At 36.8% G+C, this 12,173-nt stretch overlaps 1 protein-coding gene across 1 annotated transcript; it reads left to right on the top strand.

Annotated features, from left to right (window-relative positions):
- The first annotated feature begins 125 nt into the window (after positions 1 to 125).
- Positions 126 to 12,000, top strand: LOC137401234 (putative lipid scramblase CLPTM1). The gene is made up of 12 exons (XM_068087646.1): positions 126 to 211; positions 3,170 to 3,382; positions 4,986 to 5,144; positions 5,233 to 5,347; positions 5,456 to 5,659; positions 6,300 to 6,402; positions 6,488 to 6,729; positions 7,156 to 7,346; positions 8,376 to 8,471; positions 10,113 to 10,248; positions 10,750 to 10,917; positions 11,476 to 12,000. Exons 1-12 carry the CDS (start codon positions 188 to 190, stop codon positions 11,658 to 11,660), a joined length of 1,836 nt encoding a protein of 611 aa, XP_067943747.1. The 5' UTR covers positions 126 to 187; the 3' UTR covers positions 11,661 to 12,000.
- The last annotated feature ends 173 nt before the right edge of the window (positions 12,001 to 12,173 follow it).

Below are 12,173 nucleotides of genomic sequence, written 5' to 3' on the forward strand. Positions count from 1 at the left end.
TAAACGAAGCAGCCATAGACGTCGTCCTTTCATGCAATGTTTAATGCTATACAGGAGTACAAAGCTTCGTTAATGGGCAGGAAGCACGTGTGGCTAGACTAATAATTTACTTCAGTCCCATTGACTTGACGATTCACTCTTTAAAAGAATATTTCATTTTTATAATATTAAAAATTTTTTGTCATCGATGCCTGACGGTGCAGTTGCTCCGGTAAGAACAGTTCAAACATTCTTATTGACTGTGTGGTTTATTTAATTACTATTTAACTGAAAGCAAGCTATTGTAAAAAGAAAATTCGACTTGGTGTCAATTACAACTGCAATTTTGACTGTCAATTAGACTGCAAAACTCTAGGTTTTCTTAAGTGATTCTGCTGAGATACCTATTCGACATAGATTTGGTGTCTACTTTGCTAAGATGCTTGTTGGAGTTCTCTATATGTAGTCGTACGGTCAGAAGCCAGTAAATGTGTTATTTTAGTGAACAGGGTGTTGATGGTGTTGATGGTTGAGATCATTTTGTAAACGTGCTTGGTGCTTACAGCTGAAACTATTTACAGTTTTTTTTGTAAATATTTTGTTCTGCATTATTGGTTATATAAAAATTAAACGTAATAATAATAGCTATGTAGCGACTTATGGTGTAAGGCTGTGGAAATTAAAGGTACGATATAGCATATATATATAAAACAAGCTTGGTGAAAATACTGTATTCCAAAGGTTATGATGTATAAATTTAATAAAAGAAAAACGTGCCATCTTTGCATCGGTAGCCCTAATGAATATCTATGCACAATATACACAGGAAACCGATACGTTGTTTAGTAATTGTTGGCGCCAAGTATTTTCAATATCATCCATAACTAACATAAGGAAGGAGATAACAATAACTTATTTGTTATCTTCCATAACAAATAAGGAAGGAGAGGGAAGGGAGAAAGGGAAGGAGGGAAGATTTGCTGGTATACTGTTTAAAATAAAGAGTTCCCACGTATTTTGCCTCCTGCGTGAGGCTTTCAGTGGGAAAAACCCGATCCGATCCGAACTAGTCGCCTCGAATATAACTCAGCCTAATCCAGCTACCCAAATTGAACCACTCATATCAAGTCAACCTTGTTTACTCACCTCAAAGTTTTATTGAGAAGAGAACTATTTGACTATATTTTATACTAGTTGAGTTCCCGGCATTGCACGAGTAATAAAAAGAGTTTTTGCACAAAAGTTTGTTTATATATATATATATATATATATATATATATATATATATATATATATATATATATATATATATATATAGTACGTTATTGACAATAATTTCATTTTAAAAATAGAAATATTTTTCAAATTAGGCCATACAACAATAGTAATAAAGGGCAACAGTTAGCCATTAAAATCGAATAAATAGTTTGAGATTAGTGTTTAATCAACATGAACAGCATGTACCATTCTAACTTTTGAATGAAAGTGTTTTGTTTATTTCTGTGCACTGCGTTTATTTATGTGTACCGTGTTTATTTTTATGTAATTCAAATTTAACCGACTACAGTGTCTACCACAGATCTATACTGATTGCAAGTCTTGTTGGCCATGTGAGTTTTGTAGTATTTTTTCCTCGTATCGATTTGCATTTTCCTTCTGGTATGGCTTCATACATACTGATAGCTGAAGTTTTGAGCGTGACGCCATGAAAAATGGGCATGTGTAATAGGTATGTGCCCAATTTATTCTTTAGTACAGCCAGTTAGATAGTGTAGTGTGTTCAATAAATGCCTGTTTGCAGAACTCAAGATTTTTACTTTAAATCCAGCGCACAGCAGATTTTTATTCCTAAAACTTCATTTCTATAACTGGACACGCAGAAAAGGCAGACAAGCTCTGAGATTTACGTATATTTAAATATTGAAAAACAGTATGTAAAGTGCATTTGAGGTTTTAATGTTTATTAAACCGATTTTTAATAGTTTTTTTAACCAATAAAAGCAGCAGTTGTTTCTCCGAAAGTCATTAATGAATGTTACAGTGCAGAAACTACATACCCGAGTCAAGCAAAATGTTGGTGGTTTGTATAGCTTTTTTCTAATAATTACTTATGCTATCATTGGATTTATGTTAATTATTGGTATCTCGCCATGGACTAAAAGTTGTTAATCAATGTATCTCAAATGCAGTGGTGCAATGGAATCCATATACGCGATCAGTTACTAGCGTAATGCATTGCTTTACACCAAGCTTTAATATTATTACACGAATATGATTTACATTACATTAATTTAACATTTTTAGTAGGATAATAATATATGGGTAGTAGGCTAATGTTTACCGCTGCATCACTGCTGACTCTATCAATCATAGTATAACCAAATATAAATACGAAATATAAAATGTGTTAGTTATAAGGATAACTGTGCAGTAGTTGTAACATATTAAACCATTTCTGATATAATGTAATGGTATATTGAGCACTGCGCTCATAATGACTTTCATTAAGCTGGGACAAGTTGACTAGTTTGTGGCGAGTTGACTAGTTTGTGGCGAGTTGACTAGTTTGTGGCGAGTTGACTAATCTGTGACGAGTTGACTAGTCTGTGACGAGTTGACTAGTCTGTGACGAGTTGACTAGTCTGTGGCGAGTTGACTAGTCTGTGGCGAGTTGACTAGTCTGTGGCGAGTTGACTAGTCTGTGGCGAGTTGACTAGTCTGTGGCGAGTTGACTAGTCTGTGGCGAGTTGACTAGTCTGTGGCGAGTTGACTAGTCTGTGGCGAGTTGACTAGTCTGTGGCGAGTGGATTGGGGTCACTGGAATGAGTTATCTTACAGGCAATTCGCTCTAGGCAACAGCACTGGTTATCTTTTCAATCGATACTCAAATAATCGAATAAAAAATTTAATCAAATACTTTTCCTGTATTCATGATATCGTTATCGTTTTATTGTTCTCTATGACAGTTTTAAGATTTGCCAAAATAAAAATTTAAATTTGAAAAATATCAATAGGCTTGCTTTGCTCATCAGCTGAATTATTGTTTTGGTGCGTTTTTGTAGGATATAAAAATATGGGTAGTCATCGGTTCAGAGCTAGTAATAGTAGGCTTTATATTGCATAGAAGCCACGACACATTTACAGCACATAGATTATTTTTTGCCTGTCTCTCATTGCTTTTCTTCTCCAGAATGAAAATGGGGCTGCGGGTGAAGCAGCCCCTCAACAGGGCACTTGGCAGATGATTAAAGGCTTTGCAGTCAGGTTACTCATTATGTACATGGTGATGAACTTCTTCAGACAGAAATCAGCTCCAGCTACTACTGGTAGTGACGAAAATGGTAATACACCAGCTGCACCCGCTCACCCTTCACTTAATCTTTATTCTGAAACTAGCAAATTTGTAAGTACACACCTTTGTTTCTATTCAGACCAAGAGGCTCTATATTATGACACTAAGTACATAAATCATAGGCCTATTGGTTATAAACATGACTGATGCTATCCAGTTATTAGCTGCTAGTTGGGCAAGACGGACAAAGGAAGTACAAGATATAGATGTCCTTTAAGGCTGGTTCATACTGCATCGCCGTATCTCGGCATTGATGCTGGTGATAATAATGTTCACACTATAATAAACACGTTGTTGTTGTTGTTTGCTTCTGTTTTCACTTTTCTTTTTAATTTTTCCTGAAGGATTATTGTTCTTGCCACATGCGTGAATCAAATACTAGTCCCGCAGCGATTATCACAAACGGAAATATAGATGAAAGCTATCGGCGACAGCAAATCAACATCATCAAAATCATTGTCACCGAAGTGGGCACATTGTACAGGCTGTTGTCGATGCTCGACGAACTATCGGGAAAGTCTGACAGCTGCAAACATTTCCGACGTATCCACATTTCTTCATCAATGCTATCGGTTCACATTTCACAAAGTCGACAATGAAGGGCGAAAAGACAACTCCGACATATGACGATATAGTGTAAACCAGTGTTTAGGCTCACCTTATTGTTCAGAATTTGTGTTTATGGATATCCGCTCAAGTTCTATTTGCTTTCTGTACATAGCACTGCAAGCTGATTCAGCACTCTTTAGAATGTTGTTATAAACAAGTAGGAGACTGTCTCTAGTAATCAGGCACATTTGGAATTATTGGACTATCCCCTATGGCCTATGCACTTGCGTCGTTGCTCACCAGAAAATCATTTCACTAGCATAGTTAAGACTTTGCCTTGGGATCACCTTCACATATGAATTTTTGGACACGAAATTATATGATTTAAGCAAATTTTTTTTTCAACATACAAAGTAATTCTCATTACATATGTGACATCCAATATTCTCTACACATCAGTTTTGTAGGAAAAAAAGTAGAGAACTGATCTAAAATAAAAACAAAATGTCATAATAATAAAATCACACAAATTAAGTTGATGCAAACTAAATATAGAGTGAGTTATGCTGTGGATTTCTATCAATCAGCTTACTGTTGAATCCATAGAGTTATCTCTCCCCACATTGATAACAACACTTGTGTTGTTATCACTCGTGAACATATAGGCCTACATTGTCTAGCCTATAATTTTATTCACGTGTTCCTAAAGTAAAGTAATAATACAACAATTTTTACTGATTGCTCCTTTGTTATAGTGTTTAAATATATGTTTAAATTTTATTTAAATTTAGTAAAGTTTAAATATAATCTAAACTTTACTAAATTTAAATAAAATTTAGGCTTTCACATAAATTGTTGGATATAGTTTTATATAAAGTATTTTTTTAATCCTGCATTCAAGTACTTGAAGTATTTATCATTGCATTCGCGCTCCGAAACGAATTAAGCAAACTGTAATATATTCTTGTAAAAATGTTTGTTCCAACATACAAAAGTTTTGTTTTTTCAAGCATGTCAACCTTGTATGCAGGGTTTATGTTCATGATCCTCAGCCGTTGCAGGCCTAGTTTGTCTAGGATCTCCAATATGTTATTTGCTATCATAGGATCTGCACTTCTATATATCAGAAAATATGGAGGAACCTGATTTCACAGATGCTAGCTCGCTGGTAGGAAAACGTTTAGATGTGGAATATGGTGACTGGAATTCTGGGCCTACATTTGACAGTACATACACAATAGCAACATCATTTAAGGCTAGCCAGGTAAGTAATGACTGCTGATGACCATTTATGACCGCAGTACCATATTTTCAGGTGTAGTGCATCATTTTACTTTTATTACGCATTACAGGCCCTCCTTTCCAATGGTTCGATCTACCTGCATGCCTACCTGCTGCCACAGGGATGGTCTCCTGATAAGCAAAATGGCAAGCAAACTTCCTGGAAGATTGTCCACAAAGTTAAACGTTCGTACTTCTCGCGCCAAAGTTGCATTTTTGTTTATTTGTACACGCTGACCATTTGATGGTTTGATTTATTGTTCATTGTTCATATTCTTCTTCATATTCTTCTAGAGCTGAATAAACATAAGAAGAGGAAGTTTATAAATACTGTCAATTTGCTGACGGGGAAGACGGACATTCACCCAGATCTTGTGCAGAAGGAGAATAGCAGCGTGGAGGAGATTCTCTCTCACTGGCATCCCAACCTCACTATCAATTATATAATTGATCAGACACCTTGGACTAGGGGTGGTGTGCCAGCACCCCTTGACCAATGTAATTATACATAGTAGTTGATCTGACACTCTAGATTCGGGGGGGGGTGTACCAGTACCCCTGACCAATGTGATTATATTATTTATAAGACGCCATGGACAGGGGGTGTGTAACAGGATCTCTAGACCAATGTAATTATATAGTGGACCAGACACGTAGATCAATACAACGGGGTACTAGCACACATGTACTAAAGCTTCATCAATGTAATTATAATGTGTTTGTTGCTGGGTCTGTTGACCATGTCTCTTCACTCGAACTGAAAGAAGTTTGTAGATTAGCAAAGAGATTACAAAGTTCGGACAATTCGCATGTTTTCGAGCAGTTCTGAAAGCGCCATACAAAATTGAGTTAGTGCATGTTTGTTGCCATGTGTCTTAAATATACTGAACACCCATCTACATTCCAGTAAATTTACGAGGATAGTTATGTTTACAAAAACAAAGTCATTCACTATAGAAGAGCTGTAGGCAGCTAATTCTATTATCGCATTTGCAGCAAGTACATCAGTTTTGAATCTATAAAGACTTCCACCGAAGGACTTTTGGTTTGTGGTGCCCAAGCTCTATATGATAGACACTCTCTCTCTCATCTCGGGCTGTAGTATCGTGTTTTGAATGTTTCGTCTTCTTGTTCACAGACATAGAGTTTGTACCAGGCCAAGACAAGTACTACCCTCCTCTATACTTCAATGACTACTGGAACCTTCAAAGCGATTATATGCCCATCAATGATACAACTCCGTGAGTTTCAATACAGTGCTTTGCCTCCTCTTCTACTCTGTTTGATCAATTGTCCTTTTCGCTGAATGCTGTCTCTCTGCTACAGCGTGCTCAACTTCACGCTCACCATATACCCACTTTCCATGATGAAGTGGCAGTTCTACGCTGCTCAGGGAATGAGGAACCAGTGGTACAACCAGCTGCTCGGTGATGGAGGAGCAGATCAGTCAGATGCGGAGCAGGATGCCCTTAAGCAGACGCTACTGGATACAAACCCTTATCTCCTCGCTCTTACTGTCTCTGTCTCTCTTGTGCACAGCGTCTTTGAGTTCCTCGCATTTAAAAATGGTAACAATCTAGTGGTGGAAACATGTTCTCATTTAATTTAATACCTTCAAGTGAATAACTTGAATTGAATGGTACAATATTCAGTGTTCCTTGATATCTTTCTATATATATTTCTCTAAAATATGTAATCCGATATAGGTAGGCGTACAGACTTATGTGAAGGTGAATGATTATGAAGGTGTAAAATGTAATATCAATATAATTATTTTTGCTGTTGCAATGGATAGGAATTGAAGGAACATTTAAGAAAAGTAGTTTATTTCAGCATTGTCATAGGAGCACTGTGGTCTTACCCAGCTCAGTGTTATTGCAGGGCAGTCTCAGGAGATTCAGCAGACGTTAACCATTTGCTAAGAAACAAGATTTAATTTTCGTGTAAAATTAAATTTGCTCTTTTTTGTTTAATGGGATAACTATTGTATGTAGATATACAATTCTGGAGAAACCGAAAATCTCTAGAAGGACTTTCTGTCAGATCCATATTCTTCGGAGTATTCCAGAGTCTCATTGTTCTTCTCTATATCCTGGACAATGAGACAAACATTGTAGTTATTATTAGTGTTGGCGTTGGATTACTCATCGATGCTTGGAAAATAACTCAAGTTATCAACTTCAAGGTATGTTCTTCTCTAGTCCCTAATTGATGCCCTACACTGTAGTACACTATAAACCCACTCGATTATACCATGTTATCTGGTGATACATGGTAGAATTGAGTGGGTTTGAATTCGGTTCATGTGGTGATGACATGGTAGAATTGAGTAAGTTTGAATTCGTGTCATCTGGTGATGACATGGTAGAATTTAGTGGGTTTGAATTCGGTTCATTTGGTGATGACAAGAATGAATTGATTGGGTTTGAATTCATGTCTCTGGTGATGACGTGGTAGAATTGAGTGGGTTTGAATTCGGTTCATTTGATGATGACATGATAGAATTGAGTAGGTTTGAATTCGTGTTATCTGGTGATGACATGGTAGAATTTAGTGGGTTTGAATTCGTCCCATCTGGTGATGGCATGGTAGAATTGAGTAGGTTTGAATTAGTGTTATCTGGTGATGACATGGTAGAATTTAGTGGGTTTGAATTTGTGTTATCTGGTGATGAAAAGAATGAATTGAGTGGGTTTGAATTCGTGCTATCTGGTGATGAAATGGTAAAATTGAGTGGGTTTGAATTCATGTCATCTGGTGATGACGTGGTAGAATTGAGTGGGTTTGAATTTGTGTTATCTGGTGATGACATGATAGAATTAACCTTATCATCAGTCCTTCAGAGAAAGTAGATGTTGTCTATTTATTTACAAGTGACTTGCTCAATCATATTGGTAGGAAGTTGGTTTGCTTTGGTCATCTCAATCAATTTTCATATCTGTGGCTTCTATTAAAATGGCTATTCAAATTACAAGTGTAAACCACGCAGTTTATTTTAATTTGTTTTGTGAGCAGTAGGGCTCCAAAAGCTTTAGTTGGGTTGAGCACAAACTTTTGAATCTTCCAAGTTCCTGATAGAACTAAGGTTCCTTTCCTTGTAGAGATATGTAGGGCTTGTGTGCACTTGGTGTATTATGGCAATCGAAGACAGTTTGTCATATTCACTATGTCGTCACAGCTTCATCATTCAAAACTGCTTGTTAACATATTACAGATAGATTATGAGAACAAGTGGTTTGATGCTATTCCAAGGATAACTTACACAGACAAATCAACATATGTAGAATCCAAGACAAAGGCATATGACCAGGTGACAGTTGGGCTTGTATATATCTTATTTATATATAATCCCCCATATATGAATGAGACATTTCATATGGCTGCTCGTAAAGCCCGGTTCACATTGTATCGCCATATGTCGGAGTCGTCCTTTCGGCGATTATTCGTCGACTATGTGCACTGTAAACCGATGACATCGTTGAGGCAAGGCAGATATGGCAGGAAAGATTGCAGCTGCCAAACTTTTCTGCTGGTTTGCGGAACATCCATGCCAGTCTAGCATCACTTCGGTGATGGTGATTGGCTGATGCTGATTGTTTGATATATATTTTTTATCATGTCAGTTGCTGATGGACTTGCATTTTGTCCTTTCTGCGAGCGCATTATATATTGAGAATGGCTTTGTCGCTGATTATCCGCTGATAAAAACGCTGATATATTTGCGATAGTGTGAACATTGTAATTATCACAGATGATCATCAGAGTATTGTGGGATTAACGCGGACATACGAAGATAAATAGTGTGAACCAGCCTTTAGTTGGATTCGTTCATTAACAATAATTATGAGGCATTTGTAAAAGACTGCATCTATTAAGGCATGTATATATAATTTATATGAGCCTATTTTTGTATTTAAATAACATTAAATAATAGGAAAACAATGTTTGGTAAAATAAGTTGTTCAAGATGGAGAAAGAATAGTTCTAGAAAGGCTACATGAAGCACGAAAAGGAACAATTAGCATGTTCAGCAAACACTAGGCTCTGAGCATTTTTAGTCTTTTAAACCCCAGCACGATCTTCTCTTTGAGTCTAGTGTAGGTTTTTCTGGAGAACCTGTTTTGTGTAATCGTTTCAATAACTTCTTTGAGTCTTGCACACCTTTGTCTGTTGGTGCTGCCTTTATAGTAATGACATATTGAAGATTTTCTCTCTGCATAGAGCAGCAAACCAACTTAAAAGTGTCAGGATGTTGGCCCATTCTCTTGGCACTAGCATAGGTATTAGTTGCAAAAAAGATACACTATAGGGAGTAGGTTGAACTTATAGCGGTTTTATGCCAATCTTGCCATCTATGGACAGCCCTGTTCAGATCTTCAAATAGTTTAAGTAGGGAAGTGTTTGTGTTTAATAGTGTGTATAAATTATAAGTATAAAAATGTTGGTATCGCGTTTCTTGGGATGGCACAATATTCCTTTGTATTTCTTAGGAATCCTAGAGGGTTATAAAATAAATATGTTAAATCTTTTCATTGCCTGTCCTTTATCACTGAAAATGAAGAAAAGTAAAGTGTTTGGTACTTTTCACATTTTCCTGGCAGTACCAACAGAAGATCTTTAAGACCTCTATTTGACTGCCATGCCACTCTATTTTTCAACCCTTCCCCTATAGTGGCATTTTATTAGAGGTGGTGTTCAAATACAAGGTGCCGCTGTATTTTTCGGTCAACTCGTAAGAATTTAGGGGAGATGAATATATCCCCTACACTGGCCAGGCGATGCTAATGTCACCTATATTTTGCACTCTCCTTTGGGCGGATTCACATTAATGGTGTCGGCCTCAGCATTTTTGCTAAACCGTATCAGACCGAGCTAAGCAAAGAACTAATTTGATTATAAAATATTAATATTGTTTGATGAGCCAGTAATTACGATTGGTCTGTGATTTTAGATGGCATTTAAATATTTGAGTTGGGTTTTGTTCCCACTGCTCGCAGGCTACGGAGTCTATTCGCTCTTGTATCACGAACACAAAGGCTGGTACTCCTGGGTACTCAGCATGCTCTACGGCTTTCTTCTCCTGTTCGGTGAGTTGTCCTTCTTATCCTTGTGGGGCAGAGAGCTTCTAACGGTTTACAATGTAATTCTGATATCCTAACATGTATGAAACAATTGTGGACTTAGGGCTAACGCTTGTAGTTCTGAAGAAGTCATACAAAAAACACTGTCAAGGCTAGCAGCAAAACTCAATATTCAGCTGGTCATGTCAAAGAGATTTGAGGACTAACCCTTTGCTGTGTTTTTCGGTTTCAACTAATATCTCATATATGCAAATCATGGCGCTGATCTGTGATAAACTTCATTCTGTATTCAAGTCTACAGATGTATCTAGTTGAGCTAAATGGGTTTATATGATTTAAAATTTCTGCCTTTTACAAAAGCACACGTGTTAATTTATTGTTTTACTATGACAGTCAGTGACTTGCTCCCACATGGTTGATCAGCTTCTAACGCTGGTGTATTGTCATTGACTTTTAAGAATATTTCAGCCGTTATTTCCAATCACCTGTTGTGTTTGTGTTATTCAGGGTTTATAATGATGACCCCACAGCTGTTCATCAACTATAAGTTGAAATCAGTAGCTCATCTTCCTTGGAGGATGATGACATATAAAGCTCTGAACACCTTCATAGATGACCTGTTTGCATTTGTTATAAAGATGCCTACTCTCTATAGAATTGGCTGCTTCCGAGACGGTGGGTAGCATCTTTCTTTTCACCAATCCTTCATTTTTCCGTGACATCATTCCATGAGTGCGGGACTGTGAATTATCGTAGTCCGCCATCTTTGTAGACAACTTTTATCGTTGAAACACGAAGCTTCTGTAATGAATTTCGTGAATGACGCTGTTGTTTCCATTTTTGTTCAGCAACGCTGAATACTTCTTCCACATAATCTCGATATGAACTCGACATAACACCAAAAATACTATTCAATAACGACCAAAAATACTATTCAATAACGACCAAAAATACTATTCAATAACGACCAAAAATACTATTCAATAACGACCAAAAATACTATTCAATAACGACCAAAAATACTATTCAATAACAACCAAAAATACTATTCAATAACCCAAAGTAAAAGAGAATGACGCTTGTTTGTTTACAAATATGGCTGCGAATGAGCGCATGTGCAGACGAATTGATGATGCAAAAAAATGAAGGATTGTTACGTTTTACATACATTCACAATAACATGTTAGTTGAACTACACATAACGTAATGCAAGGTCTTTTCTTGTTTTTTTAGATATCGTGTTTCTTATCTTCCTTTATCAGAGATGGATTTATAAGGTAGATCCTACTAGATTGAATGAGTTTGGTACGAGCGGTGTATCAGACGGCCCACCTGTTGAAGGGGAGGAGGGTGCTGAGGCTAACGAAACTCCTATCACCGACCAACCAAAGCCAGAAGAAGAAAAGAAAGATGATTAGATTCGGTATTGTATTTGTCGAGACATTGTGCAGTTAACTCCGCATTTTCTAATCCTTTTTTGACAGAGAATTGTTATTTGATTCGCTTTTCAACTTAACTCTTACTAGTCTTAATACACATTTTGATTATATTGTTTATCAAATTGTAGAGAATGTACTGTTATCAACGCCACACATGGAAATTGTAAGGTATTTTATGTTACATATGTTAAGGGTATTAACATATTTCTAGAAATGCTACACAATATATGCGTGCTGTACTTGAGAAGAATCTGGTAGCAAACACAGCAAGCATTGTTTACAGATTTTTTTCAATGACAAATATATGAGATTTGCTTGCTTGAAAGGGAGCGATTTACGACTTCAGCAAGGGCTAGTGAAGTACATTTCCACAGCTCAGTAAGCAAAATCTAAGGCACCAATGCACTTGTGCCGAGGCCTAAGAGGACCAACCACTCATACTATCAATTGATTAAATGTGCATTGAAGAGTATTTTGCCTTGGCAAATCATC

Source organism: Watersipora subatra, chromosome 7 (assembly GCF_963576615.1).
Source record: "Watersipora subatra chromosome 7, tzWatSuba1.1, whole genome shotgun sequence".
In the NCBI taxonomy this organism is placed as follows: domain Eukaryota; kingdom Metazoa; phylum Bryozoa; class Gymnolaemata; order Cheilostomatida; family Watersiporidae; genus Watersipora; species Watersipora subatra.

Coding starts and splice junctions, on each gene's coding strand:
- LOC137401234 (XM_068087646.1), top strand. CDS start 188: ATGCCTGACGGTGCAGTTGCTCCG. Junction 8,472..10,112: donor AGACAAAGGCATATGACCAG/GTGACAGTTGGG, acceptor CTGTGATTTTAG/ATGGCATTTAAATATTTGAG. Junction 10,249..10,749: donor CGGCTTTCTTCTCCTGTTCG/GTGAGTTGTCCT, acceptor TGTGTTATTCAG/GGTTTATAATGATGACCCCA.